Source organism: Sinocyclocheilus rhinocerous, unplaced genomic scaffold, assembly GCF_001515625.1.
Source record: "Sinocyclocheilus rhinocerous isolate Xijiao unplaced genomic scaffold, SAMN03320098_v1.1 scaffold576, whole genome shotgun sequence".
NCBI lineage: Eukaryota > Metazoa > Chordata > Actinopteri > Cypriniformes > Cyprinidae > Sinocyclocheilus > Sinocyclocheilus rhinocerous.
The window spans coordinates 2273778-2297329 of NW_015662167.1; the positions used below are offsets into that span (position 1 = coordinate 2273778).

At 36.7% G+C, this 23552-nt stretch overlaps 1 protein-coding gene across 1 annotated transcript in view; it reads left to right on the forward strand.

The window, feature by feature from the left end:
* Positions 1-229: 229 nt before the first annotated feature.
* The window catches only part of LOC107727820 (fer-1-like protein 4), a 25363-nt gene continuing 2040 nt past the window's right edge, over positions 230-23552 (forward strand). The window contains exons 1-42 of the mRNA XM_016537817.1: positions 230-522; positions 729-784; positions 2630-2718; positions 2845-2944; positions 3100-3194; positions 4381-4422; positions 4511-4684; positions 4885-4945; positions 5076-5207; positions 5294-5356; positions 5667-5751; positions 6661-6823; positions 6982-7156; positions 7786-7972; positions 8435-8710; positions 8946-9049; positions 9527-9635; positions 9922-10111; positions 10209-10329; positions 10518-10618; positions 10712-10799; positions 10900-11016; positions 11132-11284; positions 11785-11968; positions 12110-12234; positions 12473-12607; positions 13247-13420; positions 13939-14049; positions 14283-14444; positions 15081-15246; positions 15941-16053; positions 16669-16785; positions 16877-16916; positions 17819-17922; positions 18085-18219; positions 18328-18444; positions 19197-19324; positions 19595-19765; positions 20044-20198; positions 22253-22434; positions 22867-22952; positions 23138-23236. Of these exons, the coding sequence (XP_016393303.1) occupies positions 444-522; positions 729-784; positions 2630-2718; positions 2845-2944; positions 3100-3194; positions 4381-4422; positions 4511-4684; positions 4885-4945; positions 5076-5207; positions 5294-5356; positions 5667-5751; positions 6661-6823; positions 6982-7156; positions 7786-7972; positions 8435-8710; positions 8946-9049; positions 9527-9635; positions 9922-10111; positions 10209-10329; positions 10518-10618; positions 10712-10799; positions 10900-11016; positions 11132-11284; positions 11785-11968; positions 12110-12234; positions 12473-12607; positions 13247-13420; positions 13939-14049; positions 14283-14444; positions 15081-15246; positions 15941-16053; positions 16669-16785; positions 16877-16916; positions 17819-17922; positions 18085-18219; positions 18328-18444; positions 19197-19324; positions 19595-19765; positions 20044-20198; positions 22253-22434; positions 22867-22952; positions 23138-23236 (5264 nt within the window). The 5' untranslated portion in view covers positions 230-443. The remainder of the gene's footprint in view (positions 523-728; positions 785-2629; positions 2719-2844; positions 2945-3099; positions 3195-4380; positions 4423-4510; positions 4685-4884; positions 4946-5075; positions 5208-5293; positions 5357-5666; positions 5752-6660; positions 6824-6981; positions 7157-7785; positions 7973-8434; positions 8711-8945; positions 9050-9526; positions 9636-9921; positions 10112-10208; positions 10330-10517; positions 10619-10711; positions 10800-10899; positions 11017-11131; positions 11285-11784; positions 11969-12109; positions 12235-12472; positions 12608-13246; positions 13421-13938; positions 14050-14282; positions 14445-15080; positions 15247-15940; positions 16054-16668; positions 16786-16876; positions 16917-17818; positions 17923-18084; positions 18220-18327; positions 18445-19196; positions 19325-19594; positions 19766-20043; positions 20199-22252; positions 22435-22866; positions 22953-23137; positions 23237-23552) is intronic.

The following is a 23552-nucleotide window of genomic DNA, read 5'->3' on the forward strand; positions in this document are numbered from 1 at the left end:
GCAACAAGAAGGCATAGTTTTATTTCAATACATTTATCCAATTCTCACTTGTTCTCTTATTATTTAGAGTTCATAGAATTGAAATGCAGAAGTGAACACAGCTGTTCACCTGTATACTCGTATCACGCCCTTGGTTCAACTGTTAACTATTCTATTGAATTATCATAGGTAAATATTACAACTTGTCTTCTGCCTGTGGAGTTTTCTGTCAGATGGAATTCCAGCAGTTCCTCAAGGTGTCGGATCGTATGCTCTGACTTTGAAGGCTACATGAATACTGGATATTTAACAGCGGACTAATTGAGGATGTATTTGTCTAGTACTTATTTTAAGTCGGATTTGAGTATTGTGTTTGTACCTTAAGAACAATGAAGACCAACTTCACTCAAAGCTAACACAGTGGATCGGGATTACAAGACACGGAAAAACAGCAGCGCTTGGCCATGTCTATCACTGTCCTTTTAAAGAAGATATATAACCTGCCAGGGAAATATGACAGGAAAGTGGAATTGTCTTTTAGAGGTAAGTGCTAGATATTGAGGGATAATCATATTGTCATATTATTCTGTTTAATTGGGGAATAAATTATATGTACAAAAATGTGTAGTATTTATATAATGTGAGAAATAATAGAGGGACTAACGCGATATCTTTGTTTAAACTTGTATATGCAAGACTTCTATTTTACTATGCTTATTAAAAAGGAAAAAAAAATGTTTACTGTCCAGGTTTTACTCACAAAACCAGGATCCTTCAGTGTGAGAATATAGCCATCTTCAACGAGGTAACCGTTTATGGTGAAATTTTATGAAAGTTGTTTATGTAATTGCTACAGGATATTTAGAAAAGCAAAAAAAGTTACCACTGCCGCATAAAGGTAAGATCATTAGTTGCTACAATACCATTCAAAAGTTTCTATACTCAACGGCTACGTTTATTTGATCAGAAAAACAGCTAAATTACAGTTTAACCTAACTGTTTTCCATTAATATATTAATATTCATATATTTTAAAATGTGATTTATTCCTGGAAAAAAAAGCTGAATATTTAGTAGCCATTACTCCAGTTTTCAGTGTCACATGATCCTTCAGAAATCATTTTAACAAGAACTATTTACTATTATTATCAATGTCTTTACTCTCACTATTTGATAAATGTAATGCGTCCTTGCTGATTAAAAGTATTACTGACCCCAAACTATTGAACAGTAGTGTGCTGGTTACCACCTTCACATTTTAGGCTATCTTTATTTTTTCATAATACATTTGGGAAGACAACCTGTGAAAGCAACAAACTTAGCTGCTCTTTCTTATAGAATGAAGATGAAATCAGTGTTTTATTGAGTATGTCGGGAGGAGGTCTTCATGCTAACCACACCTTTAGTGTTTAGTCACCATGCTAGATCTACCACAGGCACTTCAACATTCCCAAAGTCTTGTAAACAGCCACATCTATGAGCTCAGGTACAGTAATGAAATTACAATATTTGACTAGAGGTCTGTCACAAGGTTATCCTTTAACTTAAGCTAACAGATACTGGAATGGTGGGAAGGACAAGAAAGAAAAGTCGTTCAATCTGAGTGAAGATAAATCATGTTCAACACTGGCTTTATGAGGAGGAAGTCCTTGGGATTTTCTTTTATGAGAAATGCAGTGACTGTAAAGAAGGGAGAGATCTAACATTCATAATACATTTGGGAAGACAACCTGTGAAAGCAACAAACTTAGCTGCTCTTTCTTATAGAATGAAGATGAAATCAGTGTTTTATTGAGTATGTCGGGAGGAGGTCTTCATGCTAACCACACCTTTAGTGTTTAGTCACCATGCTAGATCTACCACAGGCACTTCAACATTCCCAAAGTCTTGTAAACAGCCACATCTATGAGCTCAGGTACAGTAATGAAATTACAATATTTGACTAGAGGTCTGTCACAAGGTTATCCTTTAACTTAAGCTAACAGATACTGGAATGGTGGGAAGGACAAGAAAGAAAAGTCGTTCAATCTGAGTGAAGATAAATCATGTTCAACACTGGCTTTATGAGGAGGAAGTCCTTGGGATTTTCTTTTATGAGAAATGCAGTGACTGTAAAGAAGGGAGAGATCTAACACAAACACCACCATTGTTTTTTATGAATTTATTTTATTTATATCCACACACACTACCGGTCAAAAGTTTGGAATAATTAATAATTTGAAAGAAGTCCCTTATGCTGATTTGTTTAATCACAAATACAGTAAAGCATGGATATTATGAAATATTTTTACAATTTAAAGTAACTGTTTTCTATTTATTATATTTAAAAATGTAGTTTATTGTAATATGCTAATTTGGTGCTCAAGAAACATTATCATCAGTGTTGAAAGAAAGCAAGGGCACATTAAACTGATCAAAAGTGACAGAACAAAACATTCATAATGTTATGATTTCTAATTAAAATATATGCTAAAAATCACTGTTACCACAAAATTAATTAGGCAGCATAAAATTTTTCAATATTAATAATATTTCTTGAACACCAAAAACAAAAAAAAGAAAGAAAAAAAACACATTTAGCCTGTGTCCAATAAATGAACATGTTTGTACATTTTGTTTTAATCTGTTATTGTGTATTTATATGACTCTAGCACTTCAGATGGCCTCACTATGGGAAGGTTGAGAGGGATGAAATTCTGTCAATCAGCATTTACAACTGCAGTAAGATGTTCAGCAACAGGTCAGAACATGAATCAGTCCTCATACTGAAAGTATGCATTATAAATAAGACGAGGGAAATGAACTAAATGATTCTTAATGAACATAATATTCCAAAACAATTCAGTATATTGCTGTGTGTGCACAGATTGCTGGGAAGGCTGGTGATCAGCCTGCAGCATCTGGTGTCTGTGGGGCAGCTGCTGCTCCGTGAGCCCCTCACAGACGCTCAGCACGGTCTCACTGATGTGAGTGAAGAGCTGCTCTCAGTTAAACAAATACTCTTCATGATATTTTAACACTGGTGTGGTGAAGGGTTATGGAATCATTAGCTGTTGGTGTGGTGTTAGGTGTGATTGAAGCTCTTTTGTGTTTGTATGTGCTGATGGATTTTATCGTGTAGATCTACATAGAGCTAGAGGTAAAGTACAACCCTCTTCAGGGGGCTGCAGGCGGGTGGGACGGTGGCGACTTCATCAGAGAACAGGACACTGATGGGTGAGAGACATCGTTATGTTCATCTCATCCATCCATCTGTCCATTTATTCATCATTCCTTCCTCCCATCAGAGGCGGACAAAGTACTCAACTCCATTACTTGAGTGAAAGTACAGATACTGCTGGTCAAACATTACTCCATTACAAGTAAAAGTTGTAAAGACAGATTTTTACTTGAGTAAAAGTACAGAAGTACTTGCTTTTAAAAGTACTTAAGTACCAAAAGTAAATTTCCTTTAATACTCAAGTAAAGTACAGATACTCAAAAAGTGTACTTAAGTACAATACTCAAGTAAATGTACTTAGTTACTGTCTGCCTCTGCATCCATTCTTCCTTCCTTACCTATTTTCCCTTCTTTCATTATTTTAACATCTTCCTTCCATCCATTCCAACTATGTCCCATCCATGCTTCCTTCCTTCCTTCCTTCCTTCCATCCATTTCACACCTGCCTGCCTTTCTTCCCCTATTTCTTTTCATCTTCATTCTACTTCACTCTTTTTTCCCATCTATTCTTCCTTTCTTCCTTCCATTTGTCCTTCCTGCTTCTATTTCCTTCCTTCTGTTCTTCCTTCCTTCCATCCAGCAATTCATACATTCATTTTTCTTTCCTTCCTTCTGTCCTTTCTTCCTTCCACTTGTCCTTTCTGCCTCTATTTCCTTCCTTCCTTCCTTCCATCCAGCAATTCGTTCATTCATTCTTCCTTCCTTCCTTCTATCCATTCTTCCATCCATTTTCCCTTCCTTTATTACTTCCACTGCTTTCTTACATCCATTCTAACTTTTTCTTTCCTTCTTTTCTCCATCCATCCTTCTTTTCTTTATACCTTCTTCTTTCCTTCCATATATTCTTCCTTTCTATCTTCCTTCCATCCAGCCATTCTTCCTTTCTTCTATTTCTTTTTATCCATTCTTCTTTTCCTCCATCCTTCCCTCATTCCCTACCTCCTTCTTTCCTGTCTTCCATCCATCCATCCCTCCATCCATTATTCCTTCCTACCCTCTATTCTTTATTTTGTTCCATCTGTCCTTCCTTTCTTCCCTCTATTCTTCATCCTTCGTCCTTCTTTTTACCTATTTTGAATGGATGGATGGATGGACCCATGGTTTCATCCATTTAATATATAACTAAGTCACATTTCTTTAGTTTTGTAATCTCTTTGTAAATCTGAATTTTCTCTATTTCAGTTCAGAGCTTGTCATCAGGAACACAGGCTTTACTGAAGCAAAGTAAGGACATCTTCAGTAGATGCAACTCGCACACATTTTCTTATCCTTTATTCATGGAATTCACACTGATGTACTCAATCATTTGTAGTTCTTCAGACGGCCTGCGTCCTCAGCAGCTGGATCGTGAGACGAGAATGATCGGGCGCAGTCTTTTGAAAACTGATGACGAGAAAGGAGACGAAGATGATGATAATGACTACGATGATGATTATGACTTTGCAGATATTGAATGTGGCAATGTGACATTCACTCCCATTTTGAGGTGTGTTTCAATTACCTTTCAGTATAATACCTTGCCATAAAAAGATCAATTGTATTGCAGTGCAATGTAATGCAATACATTACACATTGTATAACTAAAAATGACTCATCATGTAATTCCCATATTTGAAATTAAATCTGGGAATGTAACGAGTTTGATAAATAATACTGCTATAACGCAAGGCTTTTTTATGTGTGTAGTCGTTGCAGGGCTATAGCAAAGCACGAGCTTGCTGTCACACCTAAAGTGAAGTCTTTCCAGGTAAAACAATTAAATGAGGCCTGCTTATTTCATATACAAATAATTTTATAATTGTTTTCCCTATAGCCGACTCCGTTCGATGAGAATGTAGTATGTTTAGGTCTTTTATTTTACTCTTTTTTTCACTCAGGTGAATGTAAATGTGATTGAAGCTCAGAAACTGGTCGGGGTGAACATCAACCCAGCAGTGTATGTGACTATTGGGGATGAGAAAAAGCACACAGCTACTCAGAAATCTACCAACTGTCCATTTTACAATGAGGTAACTACTTGCAAAGAACTCAGCTTTAAGCATCTGAAGCTTTAGGCATCTCTCTGATTTGTTTTGTTTCTTTTTTTGTCTTTAAGAACTTCATGTTTGAATTCCAAGAGACACAAGATGTGCTCTTTGATAAAGTGATTGAGATTTCTGTAAGTATTCTCAGAGACACTATCGGAGGGCAATTTAAGAGATTTAAAGGGACTTACATAAGTTTCTTACATACTGTATACAGCAGCTAAAATGGTTTTAATGTTATTTTGCCTATAATAACTGGTGATGCACATGTAAAAAGTGAAAAAAATATACAGTATTGAAATGATAATTGTACTTAATCTGACCTTAATGTTTGACTTGAATAAAGTAAATTAATTTTTATATTGCCATATTTTAAGTCATCTGACACAATGTTTAATATGTATGTTGTGTATGTATCGTGGCAATTTTTTTCTTATATTTTAGGTGGTTCATAAGAAAATCCTTGCCTTTTTGATGTCCCGCATAGGAACTTTTAAGATCGACATCAGCACAGTGTATCAGCAGCCGGGTAAACCCAGATAAACCCAGTTTATGAAGCAAAAAGTGCTCATTGCAAGCTTTAATGCACACAGCTTAAGTAAAGATTACAAAAGTTGAGAGTTCATTTCATTGGTAAAATGATAATAACATTCCCTAGACATTTTAATGGTGATAATTAACTCATCACTGGTGGTAAAAAAAAGAATGATTATAGGTCTATTATTACAACAACTTATTCAAATATTTGTATAGATTTTTACAATTTTATTGGTTATTATACAACAATCTCAGACACACAAACATATACAACATTCTTCTTAAATCACATATTTCACACAGAGATATGATCAATTATGAAATAGTGTCCCTTAAGGATTCAACATAAGATAAAAAGGGCTGCCAGACCCTATAAAACTTTCCAAAGGAGCCTCGGATAGTATACTTAAGGTGATCAAGTTTAAGATAAGACATCATCTCTGCTACCCAGTGTTTGTGAGATGGTGGTCTTGCCTTTTTCCAACTGAGAAGAATAAGGCACCTAGCCAAAAATGACGAAAAGGCAATGATTTCTACCTGATTAGCTGATTGGTGCACTACACCGAAAATGGAAATCAAGGGATTAGGGTCCACACTGAAAAAAATTATACTAAATTTTTTAAGGTAAGTGGTTGCAAACAATTGATTTTAGCTACATTTTAAAAAAAGAAATGTTGAAAGTTAGTCAACTAAATTTGTTTATTTAAATGTAGCTAAAATAAATTGATTGCAACCACTTACCTTAAAAAATTTTGTAAATTCAATGAATAATTTTTTTCAGTGCATGTCTTTGTCACATATAGATGTAAATGTTCTGAAGATGTCTATCCAAAAATGTTTTAATCTGGAGCATCCCCAAGATCATTACAACAACTTAACACATGCAATATATATCTCACAGATCACCGTTTCTACCAGAAATGGGCTCCGCTTACTGACCCAAAAGATACCCGCTCGGGAATTAAAGGCTATGTGAAGTGCACAGTGAGTGTGGTGATGAAAGGAGACCCCATGGGCATGGTCAGCTTGGCACCAGCTGACAGCCAGAATGATGACATTGAAAAGTAAGAGCTTGCCTTATGTTAACATGGCTGTTCTCCTCTTAAGCACACATCCCCCCTAAAAGAAACATTAATATTAGATGTTTGGTTCTTTGGTCATTGACATTAGTATGTTCAGTAGACAGTTTTCAGCATCTGAAACTTTTTCATGTGGCATGCAGGAACCTTCTCCTTCCAAAGAGGATGCCATCAGAACGTCCTTGGGCAAAGTTTGTCCTGAAGATCTTCAGAGCTGAAGGTCTGCCCAGCATGAACTCAGGTTTCATGGGGAAGATAATGAGAGACAAGAAGGTTTTCCTCGACCCTTATGTTCAGGTCGCATTCTCTGGCCAGCAGGTGATTTTCTTTCAATTTTATTTTGAATTAGATATTTTGTTCTAACATAAAAGTTTTAAACAGGAAGAACGGAAAGTCCATCTCACAATATGTTTGGTTGCATTGTTTCTTTCATACATGGTTGGATTTTACTATTTAAACAGTCAAATTACCTGAATTTAAGTTTCTTTATACGTTTCTTTTCCATATAATATAATATCTACATATTTATCCTATGTGAAATGACACTTTTGTCAAGGGATACACAAACACGCACAGTCTCACACCCTGATGGTGCGTTTGTTTGTTAAATGGGCTGAGGTGCCGTCAGTATTTGAACTGCTCTCTGTGTCTTTACCACACAGGGTATTGGCAAACATTTCAGCTCAAAATAAATTGTTATGATGTCAGAGCTTGTCTCTGACAAAGTTCAAGTGGAGTCAGGAGCCAAACCTAAACTCTCTGTTCTTATCTAAGTAACACATGCTATATATACAGTAGCATATCATTAAATTCAGTCAAATGTTACATAAAGTACATGGTAGAATACTGTAAAATTAAAAATAAAAACAAAATGTAAAAAACATGTTTTATTATTTAAAAATGCAATAGAAATTGCATGAAAATTAATCCATTTACATGTTTAACAGGGGGAAACGTCAGTAGACAGCAACACTAATACTCCTGAGTGGAATGAACAGATATCCTTCATTGAGCAATTTCCCCCTCTTGCTCGACGAATCAAAATCCAGATCCTTGATGATGCCAACATTGGAGATGTGGCTGTGGCAACACACTTCCTGGACCTTCTTCAAATCTCCAATCCCAACCGAAATGGTCCGTTTTAATAGTGACTACTGCAGATTTAATGGGATAGTTCACCCAAAAATGGAAATTCTGTCATCATTTACTCACCCTCGTGTCGTTCCAAGCCTATTTGACTTTCTTTCTTCTGTGGAACACACAAGGTGATATTTTGAAGAATGTTGGCAACCAAGCAGTTGCGGTTCCCATTGACTTCCATTCAATTTTTGATAACCAACATTCTTCAAAATATCATCTTTTGTGTTCGAAAGAAAGTCATATAGGTTTGGAACGACATGAGGGTGAGTAAATAATTAGAGAATTTTATTTTTTTTGGTGGACTATCACTTTAAGTACAAATGCATTTCTGAATCCCCCAGTCATGTATCTGCATCCTAATTTTAACAAGATACCTTCATGTTACCATGCTTTTTGAACAACTTCTACTTTATTATTTTTCTGCAATCTACTTCGCCTCTTTCCTCCATCCATCAGGTTTCAATCCCACCTTTGGCCCTACTTGGGTCAGTCTCTACGGCTCTCCTCAAAACTTCACGCTGAGAGACATCCACAGGGATCTTAATGAAGGTCTGAGTGAAGGGATCTTCTATAGGGGCAGAATACTGCTCTCGCTGAGTGTGGAGGTTTATTCCTCCCCTACAGTTGTGGTGACGGAGAGTAAGACCATTGCTAATGTGAAAAGCAAAATGAGCAGGCTTACTCTTAAACGCAAGAGTCGAAGGTCCAAGGAGAAGACGGCAGGCAAAGAAGGTAGTGTCAAAATATATAAATGCTTTAAGAATTATGTGTGGTGAAGTGGTGCTAAAAGGAATCTATTTATTTGTGCATCCTGAAACGGGCTAAACATAACAACATTAGCTCGGCCAATAGTGTGACATTTGGGTCAGGGTTACCTCTTTGTTCGGCCAATGGCAGATATCAGGAGTGTCTAAAATTTGTTTGTCATTAGTGGCTATATGTAATGTAAAATTTTTATTTTATTCAGCAATGCAGAGTCCCAGTGGGCCTGCTGAGGAGTCTGAAGATGTTGGTGCTGAGGTACCAGCTGCCGTTACAGTCGAAGTGGAAGATGTTCACCCTCTTCCTGAGGTCAGTGACCAAGTTTGACTGATAGGAAGAGGGAAGACACTCTACCATGTTCTATTTCGGCTTATACAAGAGTTAGTTCTTCAAATTTGATTGGCTGAGCAGCGTGACATGACAGCATCCCAACTGTGTGGGCATTTTTTAGTGACTGTTTCTGCAGGTTACATTGTTACAGCAAGTGGTGACGAGTCTTTATGAGTGAATCAGAGAATCATTCACTCAATTGATTCATTCACAACACTTATTCAGTTCAAAATACTGAATCATTCACTACTGTGTGTTGCTTGGAGACTCACAGAGGAGGAAAAATAGACAATAGAATTTCCAATATTGTGTCTAAAATGTTCATTACTTGTTTACTAAACTGTTGTCTAAAAGTAATATAACACAATTGTGCTGATGTTAGAAACAATCATTATAACATGTACTGTATATAGTACTACATTTAATCAATGGTGTATCTGTTATTTCCTCATGCAGAATTTCACTGGAGAGAAGGATGAATTTTTGTTGTTTGCATCCTTCTTTGAAGTGACGATGATGGATCCTTCTATTGGCTCCAAACCAGTCACCTTTGAGCTGTCTATAGGTAAGATTAGACTGTTTTATCTCATAATATAAACTTGAGTATAAGCCACTCATACAAAAGTTTATGTAGAGCTTTATTTTATTTCAGTTTTAGTTTTTAGCAATTTAGTACGTAAACTTTAGTTGCTAGTTGGCACGGCCACATTTCTATTTTTTATTTATTTATAGTTCTCATCTATTATTTATATTGTCACTTATTTCAGAGTTATTCGTTTAACAAAACACTTTTTTTTCTTTAAATATTTTTGGTTTTAGTTATATTTAGTTACGATAACACTGCTTCACAGGGAATTATGGGAAAACTGCAGATGTTGTAGTGAAGTCCAGCAAGAGTGGTAGTCAGGAGAATCTGGCTGAGGACAGACAGCCGCTGTTGGAATCAGACGATGAGTTGGAGAGAGATGAACTTCTGAACCCTGGCCCTCGAGACAAATCCGTCACCCCACCCAGGAGACCGCAGCCCACTGAATACGACAGGTGAAATGACATTCTCAAGACTGACAGCTTATCGTTATATGGAGTGCAGAAGGATTATGCAAGAATAGCAGCTAACTTTATCATTTTTATCATCCAGATCATTTAGTTGCATTCCCTTATTCCGAGAGAAACCATGTATCTTTGTGTGGAGCTATTTTGAGGATCACACCTTCCGATTCCACAACAGCAATTGGTTGTCCAAGATGGCTGACCGACTGGCAAGTGACACTGAGCAGAAATATAAGATTGTTTCTTTAATGAGCAGAATTACGAATATGACAATCTAAAATGTGTTACAGTCCACATGCTACCTTATTCTCCTCATGTCATTCCAAAAGCATCTATTTCACTTGACTGTTAGAAAATGGAATTTTCTTAGTTTGACTTGTGTCCTATATTCTTTAAGGAAAATGGCATTGATGAAGTGGAGATGCTGTTGAAAAGATCAAAAATCAAGGCTAAAGAACGTTTGGTTGATGTCGCGCTGGAATTCTTTTCCACTTGCAAGTAGGACACATTTGCATGACTATACTGAGTCTGTATTGCCCCTCTTACATCGTACATTATAGATATAAGAAAGATTATTCTCACCGCTCTTAGGCAGTACAGCAGTAACTTAGACAGGAAGAGGAATGCTCGTCAAAACACCCTGGATAAGTGCCGTGTGGGGCTCATCAAAAGGAACATTGTGAGTGACTGTATTGATTTTGGTATTACAGAAGTATGCTGATGAATTATATGGTTAAACCCACTAAGAGTCTTCATTGAGAATGTGATATGAATTGCAGGTTTTGCTGGCCAAGCAGGCCCTGAGAGTGAGAAAGAGAGTGACCAGAAATACGGTTAAAGACAGACTAGCAGATCTCAAGAATATCGCAAAGAGGCTCCGCTTTCTGGCCATAGAAGTAATGCTATCAAGATTTGCTGTGTCTTATTGTTTACCTCAATTTCTATCTAAAAATGCATGTTGTTTTTTTACCACCAGAACTGAATGTAAGTGTTTGTGTTCTCATATGGCAGCCTCAGAGCACTCTCCCCGATGTGTTTTTGTGGATGCTGAGTGGAGGGAGGCGAGTGGCCTACACCAGGATCCCAGCACCCTCCATCCTTTTCTCACTGGTGGAGGAGGAGAAGGGTAAAGACTGCGGGAAAATCACTGCTGTGTACATGAAGGTGAATTCCTACTTCATATCACTTATTGCAAAACCTTTTTCTGTCCAATCCAGTTTTCATGATAGATTCTTAAAATAAAACTGGCATGAAGTAGTTTGAAAATGAACTATACTATACATTAGCAATCATTAATATTGCCCACTCAAAAAAAAAAAAAAAACATTCACATACGCATGCTTTGTATGTATTATTATACAGTACAGTCATACAATTAAATGCAATCACAATTATTTTGCAATTAGATTTTACAATCTAATGTTTTCTTTAACCTTACTAAAATGGAGCAACATATTGCTTATTTGTATTGTTTATTATTGTGTTTTTTGTTGTTGCTTAAAAATGTACATCAGCATACAATCAGTGAGAGTCGTGTATTTTTTATAAGATAAATGCAGCCTTGGTTGAAGAGACGTCTTTCAAAAGCATTAAAAAATCTCGCTGACCCCAAACTTTTGAACAGTATTCTATGGCTTATTTTTTTTCATTCTTTTGTTCTGTAGACCCCTGGAGGAGCAGTGGGGGAAATTTTCGCCAAACTGGAAGTATATATGTGGCTTGGTATCACAAAGTACGCAAAAAACTGTGTCACCAGCCTTCCAGCAGAGTTTAGACCTATTTACGAAGAGGCGACTTCTGGTGCATCAATTCCCCGTAACATGCCTCCCACCAAATTAGCGGTGGAAGGTACTTCCAGTTCATTTTAGCTAATACAAACATCTCGGATATTCTCCATAATTTGTCTCAGGCGGCTTTGAAAATCAATATATTTTAATTTGGATGACATTTCATGAAAATTACAGTCCCTCCTTTTGTCCTTTCATCCAGACAGTCGTTATTTCCAGTTACGTGCTCACATTTATCAAGCGCGTGGCATTATTGCAGCCGATGACAATGGACTGTCCGACCCCTTCACCAAGGTTGTGTTCAGCACACAGTGTCAGTTCACACGGGTGGGTCTCATATATATTAAAACTCAAGTTATTTTTTTCTCTGTTCCCAATAAAAAGCACTGGATAGGAAAAGCACTAAAAACTTACTTCTATTCAATTCACATGAGATTTATTGCCTATTTATGACAATTCCATTCAGTCCAACTGGGATCTGAAGGGGCATAGAAATGAGCCATTCAGCCTTTATTGATTGCAATTTTGTGTCTCAGAGATTGTTAAAAGATTTTATTCTTTGTAGGTGATGGAAGAAACTCTGTCGCCGACGTGGTGTGAGTTACTCCTCTATGATCAGGTTCTGATGGAGGGCAGTAAGGACGAGTACAGAGAAGACCCTCCTGTGGTCATCATCAATATCTATGACTACAACAAACTAGTGAGTGATAGTTTTTAATGCGTTAACTGTTTTGGAATGCTGTAATCTGTGAATCAACTGTAAATGGCACTTAAAAAACCGTGCTTAAACAAAAGCATAGGTTTGGTTCTAACAGTAGTACATTTTTAAATCAAATAAATAATAAAGCTGCACCATGTTTTCACATACAATGTTAATGTCATAGCATATTGGTTATTCCTGTTTATAAAGTCTACTTACATAGTGTATAAGAGCATATAACGTCCATGAATAGTCTACTCTAGAATATGAGAAGTCAGACTTATGATTGTTAATTATACAGTGCGATTTATTTGTGGTGCATTTGAATGTTACAACAGTCTGTAATCTGTGAATCAACTGTAAATGGCACTTAAAAAAAACGTGCTTAAACAAAAGCATAGGTTTGGTTCTAACAGTAGTACATTTTTAAATCAAATAAATAATAAAGCTGCACCATGTTTTCACATACAATGTTAATGTCATAGCATATTGGTTATTCCTGTTTATAAAGTCTACTTACATAGTGTATAAGAGCATATAACGTCCATGAATAGTCTACTCTAGAATATGAGAAGTCAGACTTATGATTGTTAATTATACAGTGCGATTTATTTGTGGTGCATTTGAATGTTACAACAGGGCAGTCCACAAGCCCTTGGTCGTGCATTTGCAAAGCCAGAGTTGAAGTTTGTGGAAGAGCCATATAAAAAACCCCAGCTGCAATTTTTTGAGATCACAAAAGGCAAGAGCAAAGCTGGTGAAATTTTGGCAGCTCTTGAGCTCATCGAGTTGGATTACTCAAGCTTCGGAGAGGTGGGACTCCAGTTTTTCTCATTAATTTCACTGCAAAAGACAGTGAGAAGAGTCTAGCTTAACACACATATAGACATGACATGACTAAGCATTCATTTGTTAGAGAGCAGCTTAATACACCTGAATGAATAGAAGGATATATATTAAAATATTGAATGGTTTTGAAAGTAGTCTCTTTATGTTTACCAAGGCTGCATTTATTTGATCAAAAATACAGTAAAAACAGTAATATTGTGAAATAATATTGTTATTATATTATTAACTAATGTCCTCTACTGTAAATGGTAAAGCTGAATTTTGTTGTCACAGAATCTTTCAGAAATCATTCTTTGTGATTTGTGATTCTTTGTGCTCAAACAACATTTCCTATTATTATTTATGTTGAAAACAGTTGTGTTGCTTTTACCTGATGGTAAAGATGACTTGAATGAAGATTAATCCTCCACCTCTATATATATCAGAAAGTCTTAAAATATGCCCTTTAAATGTCATGTTTGTGTGCTCTGAATCCATCTCAGCCAGCTCTGCCACTGGATGTTGACCCCAAGGAACCACAGTACATGGAAGAAGAATGCTATTATATCATTCCCGAGGGAGTTCGACCTGTGCTCAGGAAATACAGAATAGAGGTGCAAACATGAACAGATATGAACTGAATAAAAGTTGCAAGAGTTTTATTTAACGTCACAATTTAAAGGTTTTCAATGCCAAAGAACAAAATTGTCAAATGTGTTCATAAATCACTCCCCAAGAGTGAATAAATAGCAGAATTGTAAAATAGCAGCACGGTTTGACCTACTGCACAAGTTTGCCAGCTGACTGGTTTGGTACAGTGTTTTGAACTCAAACCCTTAAACGGCAGGTGCTGTACTGGGGCCTGAGGGACCTGAAAAGAGTCAACCTGTTTGAAGTGGAGCGACCTCAAGTGAGGATTGAGTGTGCGGGCCACATGATCGAGTCGGAGGAAATTCAGAGCTACAAGCTGAATCCCAACTTCAACGATTTGGTTAAACACTTTGATGTTGTAAGACTCCCTCTTTTCAAAGTATTAGACCTTATCTCAAGAGCTGTGTTGAGAACATGCTTGCCATACAAGCATTGATCACATATCCTGTTTCAGAATTACTAAAAGCAGTACTGGTGAGATGTCTTGTTCAGAATGATTTATTACACAATATATGAAGTCTTTGTTAGTTGTAGTAGGTTTTTATTTGTGATTGTTTGGTGCATGGTGACTTTTGCTAACACCAAAGCAGTACAGAGTTCTGGCATGAAACTCTAGATGGCGCAGTCCGATATGTCTAACTCAGTCTGACCTAATGACATCATTATCACATGGCACAGCTGATTGGTTCTCTCCTGTATCGGTAACCAATGAGCTCGCTGCTCAACATTCAAATATACAGGTGCATCTCAATAAATTAGAATGTCGTGGAAAAGTTCATTTATTTCAGTAATTCAACTCAAATTGTGAAACTCGTGTATTAAATCCAATCCCTCCGAGAGTTGTCATGACAGAAATAATTTTATATGTAACATCCTATTAAACATTAAAAAAAGTAAGCATTAAATATTTGATGAGGATGATTTAATATTAATCATCTACTTGCTTTTATTATCATAACTGCACAATAGCTCATAACTGGTTATGTGTCCTCAGGAACTTCCAGAGCTCGTCTACTTGCATCCTCCTCTTACTATCTTCATAATGGAGCAGAGGGCATTTGGGAGGCTGGTCCTGGTGGGAACTCACGTGGTCCAAAACCTCGTGCAGTTTGGTCCCAGGGACCAAGAGGAGTGGAAAGACGAGGAGGAGGAGCCTGAGGGTATGGAACCTTTTATAGCTCATATGTTTGTGGTTTAAAGGCCAAAAAATAAAGCATCTGCTGTTCTGATATGTGTACATAAATAATTTACATTCAGAAGTGCACCAGACTCTCTTTCTTTATAAACTAGGATGGCATGAAACTTTGCTGAAATGAGAAAAGACACTGACCACAATTAAATGCACATTATTCTTATTTAGGATCTATATTATGGTTAAGTTAGAGGATAATTCTGAACATTAATTCAATTAACTAATTTCTCATTAATGCTCTTAACAGCAACACACATTAATTACTTCCAATAAATTGCAAAATGAGAGCTCATGAGATTCCTATAGCATTTTATGCTTATTTCTTGTATTGTTTGTAAGTCTGATTGATCCAAAAATGTTTTCATTCAAAACAACTGCCTATTGCATTCATAATTACATTAATTTGGATTGCATTGCATTGAACAGTGGATGCTCTAAATAAGATGCAAGTTGTAATAATATTTCATAATAAGACTGTTTGTACTGTATTTTGATCAAATAAATGCAGCCTTGGTGAGCATAAGACACTTCTTTGAAAAACAAAGTATTTTAATCATATTTTAATCAAATCACTGTTGACTGGTTTTTAATATAGAATATAGACTATAGTTTTTAATATATTTTCACATAGAAACTTTCTAAACATTCGCTCACAATTTTAGAGAAGAAGCCTCCCCAGAAGACCACTCCTCTAACCACGGTGATCACCATGGACTTGGGTGGACTTCCTCTGAAGCATAGCAAAATTCCTGTTAACCCCCTTAAATTAGTCACGGTAAGTTCCACTGTCTTTTTTATTCAGTCCATAAGAATGAACACATTCTGTAGTGTTCCTCAAATTGCTATTTACCATATGTGTGAAACAGTTCAAAATTGTATGTGCCATCTTCCACCACTTTTCAGAGGTTTTGCAAACACTTTTATTCAGACAGCTGCCTTGTGGTCATGGGGTATCCAGTCTGGGTGAAATGACGTTAGTTGGCTGCTTTGGGATGTTTGAAATAGCTCCTAATGAGTACATAGCGCACATGTTTTAACCATCCACAGCCTGCAGTTATTAAATGTGAAGCCCTTTGCACCCATTAACCTGTTGATTATGGTGTGAATCTGCTGGTTTGTTGAGCGCAGTGAAGTGTGTTCCTGTGTCAGTTTGAGCTCCTGCTGTTAGATCACTCTGATTAATTGGGCAGCCACTGCATAGCCAAGACCCCTGCTGACATCCAAATGGGATGCTTTCAATCATGAGTGTGTGCATTTGGCTTTTAAAAAATCCATGTTCATGTTTAGAGTGTAAAGGCCTGTTCACAAATTAAAGGATAGGAATTACATGAGGGTGAGTAAATGAGTTTTAATTTAAAAAATAATGTATTGTGGAAAACTCCATTTTCAGTCTCCAATCAAAAAGGTGGTTAAAAAAGAGGAGGGGTTAGAGGAGGAGCCACCAGAAAAGGAGGAGCTTGATTGGTGGTCTAAATATTATGCATCACTGGCTGAACTCGAAAAACAGGTGATAAATTATTTTGATAATAGATTGTATAAACTACGTGCTTTGTTGATTTTCTCAACATGTAAATGACTTGTTTCCATTTTTTCTTCAGGAGGAGAAAGAGGATGACTTGGAAGATGGACAAGATGGAGGTATTATAAGCGCAAGCATGATTTAATTGTTACTCTATTATAAATGATTCAGCGTTTTTGAACAAATCAGCTGAGTGAATAAATCAATGACTCATTCATAAAGACTTACATCACTTGTATCAGTAAATGTATCAGCATCTGAATTTGGAATAGCGTAACAACAGCAAATTCAGACATGTAAATGAAACCAGTTGGACAGAGGCCTAAAACATATTTGGGCGCTTAAAAATTGATTACCAAATGCATTACATAACAAAATACCAAACGTAGTTGAACAAGACATGAACTTGTGGTTAGTCTGCTGTGTGAGTTACTCCAAACATGCACTAAAAATCAATTATGGGTGAAATTACTTCTGAGAAAGGTCTAGCGTAATTTATTTGTGGATACCATTTGGTTTTAAAGGGGTCATATGATGCTTTTTTAAAGATCATTATTTTGTGTATTTGGTGTAACAGAATATGTTGACATGCTTTAATGTTCAAAAAACACATTATTTTTCAAATACTGTACATTATTGTAGGTCCTCTATGCCCCGCCTCTCTCAAACGCTTCGTTTTCTACAAAGTCCCTCCTTCCGACAAGCACATTTCTTGTGTGATGACATTCAGACCTTTTTAGTTTTACCTAAGTGACCACATCTTCTGCTTAGGACGCCTGTGTGAATCTGAAGGTAAATTGCTTCATACATGCACTAAAAATCAGCTATGGGCTGATTGAAAGTGAAATTACTTCTGATGAAAGGTCTAGCGTAATTTGTTTGTGGATGTCACTTGGTTTCAGCTGTCTTGTGTGATGACATTCACACATTTTTAGTGTGAACTAAGTGGCCACATCCTCTGCTTTAGGATGCTTAGGACTGAATGTATTTCAAAGCATCAGTGTAATGTCACATTCTGCAGATGGAGCACCATTGAGCATGTCAGCACTAGAGGCAGAGGATGATGAGGCTGTGATTGAAATAGAGCCGCCTGCTCCAAAGAGGAAGAAAATTGCCACCTTACAGGTTTGACATGTTCTTCAAACTGTAATCCTTTTATTTAATTCAATACAGTGTTTACAGTGTTTTATTTCTGCTCTTCAGCCATCTAAAACTATTTGCATGATTTGCAATTTACATTTTCTGTCCTTTTTCATTTTTCCCCCCTTTTTTATTTTGTTTCCCCAGCTTTACAAGTCTGAACTTGAAAACGAATTCAGTCAGTTCATGGACTGGTTGCACATATTTCCTGTATACAAAGGCAAATCCAGCCTGGAAGACGAAGAGGAAGATGAAAGTACGAGATATATGGGTAAATATAAGGTGAGATGTGCGTTTTGGCAAGCTCTCATGTACTGGATCAACAGTGTGACAGCATGCATGAAAAAAGTCAAGGATTAGAGGTTAAAGCAGAGCTGTGCTTCATTGCAGGGATCATTTCTGATATACCCCATCGCTCCTGAAGACGAGGATGCAGACTGTCAGATCACTAATGGGATTCCCAAAAATGCACCCATCAAAGTCCTTGTGAGGGTATATGTAGTAAAAGTAGGTATCAGTTGTTCAAAACAAATTCCTTTTTTTAAATTTTTTTTATTTACAAATTCTGCACAGTTAGTTGACAGAGTGGGCATGAACATTTTAGACAGTTTATATGAATGTATGAGGAAAAGTTTTATATTTTATATGTTGTCATTATTTCTTTTAAGTTGGTATGAAACGGCCTATCTATTTTCTAAATGCATGTTATTGATCTTATTGTGAATGATTCATCCATGCTTGTTTCTCTCTCTCTCTCTCTCTCTCTCTCTCTCTCAAAACCTCTTAATTTTATGGTGAAACATTAGACTTCTCTCTGTCTCTCTGGTAATGTATGCCAGACTTCTCCAATCATTTAGTCTGCCTAAACTCTTCTTGTTTCTTAGAATTGACGGCAATCTTGCATTCAGCCTTTTTCCAGTCAACAACCGATGCATAAAACCAAGTCCCCCCTCTAAATTTTTTCTTTTATGATAATCCATTTCACTCTGATGTACATCACAATGCAGCAGAAAAGAACTGTTGTTACATAGCAACTTTTTATTTTTATTTTTGTATCATCTTTTACATTTTGTAGATAAATAGTCCTGCATGTATGTATACAAGAATTAGAAAAATGGTTTTAAATGGAGCATGTCACATTGAAGGATGCATTGCTTGCATCACAATGGTACAGTTTTCAATCATTTCCCCTTATATTTTCTGTGCATTGAATCTGAATGTGAACTGTGAACTATGCTTTTTTTCCTTTGAACCCCAAGGCAACCAATCTGGCACCCACAGACCCGAATGGAAAGGCAGACCCCTATGTGGTGGTAAAAGTTGGCCAGCAGCAAATGGACAGCAAAGAGCGCTACATTCCCAAACAACTGAACCCAGTGTTTGGAGAGTAAGTGCCGTCTGTTCACAAAATGAATGAATGTTCACAACATTCAGTATGGTGGCTGTAAGAATGAAATATTAAATGTAATTTTTCATAGAGGCTTTGCATGTACAGTATTTTTAACTCTTGAAGGCACATGCACATTGACAGCCTGAACTATAACTACAGTTGTAGCTTGAAAACAGCATGATTTGAGCTAAAAAGGCTAAATCTGTGATATCATTATTCTCAGGTTTGGTTACTGATTTGATATCCTGAGCACTTGTCTCCCCACAGAGTGTTTGAATTGACCGTGTCCTTCCCCCTGGAGACAGAGCTCACGCTGTTTGTGTTTGACCATGACCTTGTGGGTTCTGATGACCTGATTGGTGAGACCCGCGTGGACCTGGAGAACCGTTTCTACAGCCGTCATCGCGCCGGGTGTGGCCTGGCCCTTCATTATGATAAGTGGGTAATGGTTTTAGCCTGTGATGATGGTTGTGATACTTATTATAATGATGATTAATATTATTATCTTTGTCGTGACCACTACTGTCGTTTTCATCAGAATTTCTCAAAGCTCATTGACTGCTTTAAGCTCATATTGGGTAAGCTCATACTTCCTCTCGGAAGATTGTTTGCAGCTGCAACGTTTAAGAGACTGAGATAAATCAAGCGGTTTTGTGGCCTGATTTTCATTTGACTCTCTACAGGTTAAATCAGATTAGAATGTCTTGTGATTTCAGGGATGGCTATAATAAATGGAGAGATGCCAAGAAACCCACTGCGATATTATTGGAGCTCTGCCGCAAAAATGGGATTCCATCTCCAGAGTACCGAGAGTCTGAAATTAAAGTTCTCAACAAGATCTTCAAAATTCCCAATGAGGCTTTTCCAGAAGGTGGAAATACATTTATTCAAATAAAATAAAGGTTATAAAGCACCTTCATGTAATACAAATCAATGAAAAAATGAGTTTGGCATAAAACAGAGATAGAAAAAAATATCCACATCTTTTTATTGTTTTATGGCACTGAAGTCCAACATTTGCCTTTGTCTTTGTCAAAATGTAAGCAACATATACATACACACACATACAGTCCCATAGAAAGGTTTTTGCCCCCTTCCTTTTTTAAATTTTTTGCATATTTGTCACACTTAAAAGATTCAGATAATCAAACAAATTAATATTACACAAAGATAACCCGAATAAATACAAAATGCAGTTTTGAAATGATGATTTAATTTATTAAGGGAAAAAAGCTGTCCAAACCTGCCTGGCACTACGTGAAAAAGTAATTGCCCCCTAAATCTAATAACTGGTTGTGCCACCCTTTGCAGCAACAACTGCAATCAAGCGTTTGCGATAAATGGCAATGAGTCTTTCACAGGAATTTTGGCCCACTCTTCTTTGCAGAATTGTTTTCATTCAGCCGCATTGGAGGGTTTTTGAGCATGAATGGACTGTTTAAGGTCATGCCACAGCATCTCAATCGGATTTAAGTCTGGACTTTGACTTGGCCATTCCAAAACCTTAATTTTGTTTTTCTTGAGCCATTCAGCGGTGGACTTGCTGGTGTGTTTGGGATCATTGTCCTGCTGCATAACCCAAAAGTGCATGAGGTCACACACTGATGGTTGGACATTCTCCTTCAGGATTTTCTGATAGAGAGCAGAATTCATGGTTCCATCAATTATGGCAAGTCATCCAGGTCCTGAAGCTGCAAAGCAGCCCCAGACCATCACACTACCACCACCATGTTTGACTGTTGGTATGATGTTCTTTTTATGAAATGCTGTGTTGGTTTTACGCCATATATAACGGGACACACACCTTCCAAAAAGTTCAACTCTTGTCGCATCAGTCCACAGAATATTTGCCCAAAAGTCTTTATTTTTTGGCAAATGTGAGACAAGCCTTTGTGTTCTTTTGTGGTCAGCAGTGGCTTTTGCCTTGGAACTCTCCCATGGATGCCGTTTTTGCCCAGTCTCTTTCTTATTGTTGAATCATGAACACTGACCTTAATTGAGGCAAGTGAGGCCTGCAGTTCTTTAGATGTTGTTCTGGGTTCTTTTATGACCTCCTGGATGAGTCGTCGTTGCGCTCTTGGAGTAATTTTGGTAGGCCAGCCACTCCTGGGAAGGTTCACCACTGTTCCAAGTTTTCTCCATTTGTGGATAATGGCTTTGACCGCAGTTTGCTGGAGTCCCAAAGCATTCGAAATGGCTTTATAACCCTTTCCAGACTGATACATGTCAACTATTTTGTTTCTCATCTGTTCTTGAATTTCTTTAGATCGCGGCATGATGTGTTGCTCTTCAAGCATGCTTCACTTTGTCAGACAGCTTCTATTTAAGTGATTTCTTGATTCAACAGGTCTGGCAGGAATCAGGCCTGCGTGTGGCTAGTGAAATGTAACTCAGCTTTCTAAAATAATGTGGTTAATCACAGTTCTTTCATGATTTAAGAGGAGGGGCAAATAATTTTTCACGTAGGGCCAGGTAGGTTTGGACAGCTTTTTTCCCTTAATAAATGAAATTATCATTTAAAAACTGCATTTTGTATTTACTTGCATTATCTTTGCGTAATATTAAAATTGGTTTGATCATCTGAATCTTTTAAGTGTGACAAATATGCAAAAAATAAAAATAAAAACAGGAAGGGGGCAAAAACCTTTCCACGGCACTGTATAATGAATATTTGATTATTTTTTTGTATCTAACGGTGTTGCCCCATATGTGATCAAAGTAAAAACACAAATTTTATAAGAAAATGAAAGTAAATCATGGGGTAATTTTCATTTTTGGGTGAACTAACCCTTTAAAGTTTAAGTTTGTCATTTCTTCAATTAAACTACATTTTATAAACGATTATACGTTTGATCTGTGTATGTGTGTGTGTATATATGTATGTATGTATATATATATATATAATATAAGACTTGGATCCTGCAGAGTTGCTGAAGAAGAATAAGAAGACTGAGGAAGACTATGCAGAGCTGGATGAGCATAAAGCTCTGAGTGTCCTGCAGCGCTGGAAGGAGATGAGAGAGTTCTGTGAGGGAGCATGTCCTCTGGTTCCTGAGCATGTGGAGGTCCGCTCACTGCTTAACGCCGAAAAGCCAGGCCTTCCTCAGGTCAGACTCCATCGCACACACACAAAGACTGGTTAGCAGTCTTAGTCAAGGCCAGTTAGCTTGAATAAAACCAACACTTAAGTTGCATCCCAAATGACACACTGTACACTATACACTTATTCAATGCATTATGTACTCAATTATCTTATGTATGAATTATATAAGGTTATTTTGTCATCCAGCATACCCTCTCATTCTAGGATGTTATTAAAGCACTGACAGTTTACTTCGTTTCTCGGTTAATTGAGTGCATCGTCTGGGCATTAGAAGTATACCTTTTCTTTTTGGAATTTTCAGTGTGAGCACACTAGTCACACTATTTATACTGATAATGGCATAGAATAGTTCATAAGTATGCAAATCGGGACGCACCATTGTACATAATCATATCTCTTAACATAATCTCGTATGTCCTTGTCTTTGACATGGCAGGGTTATGCTCACATGTGGATTGACATGTTTCCTGTGGATGTACCTCCACCACCACCTGTTAATATCAAACCTAGACTTCCAGAGAGGTAATCAGGACATCACACATTCATTATACTAAAGCAATATATGTTCCAAAAGCAAAGTGTCACCAACAAGACACTGAAAGAGAATTAAAGATCTGAAGATTACTTTCTACACTTCTCTCAAGAATAATAATTAGCTTATGTGCAATATTTGTGTAATGAGAGAATATTTATCCCTGTGTTTCTAGTTATGAGCTGCGTGTGATCATCTGGAATACTGATGATGTCGTACTGGATGATGTCAATCCTTTCACTGGAGAGCCATCAAGTGACATCTATGTTAAAGGGTCAGAATACACAAGAAATTAAATAGCCCAGAAAATCTAACGTTTCTTTGATGCCACTTTACAGTTCTCTGTTCCATATAAAATGTAATAGTAATATTCCATAAAAAACAAAGTTTGGATTCCATAAGATTATTTTAAAAAGAAATTAAACCTTTTATTCAGCATGGATGGATTTAATTTAATCAAAAGTGGAAGAGATTGCTTTTTTAAAAAGATTAAAATATATAATATATTGTATTATATTTAATATATATATATATATATACAGTATATATATATATATATATATATATATATATATATATATATATATAAT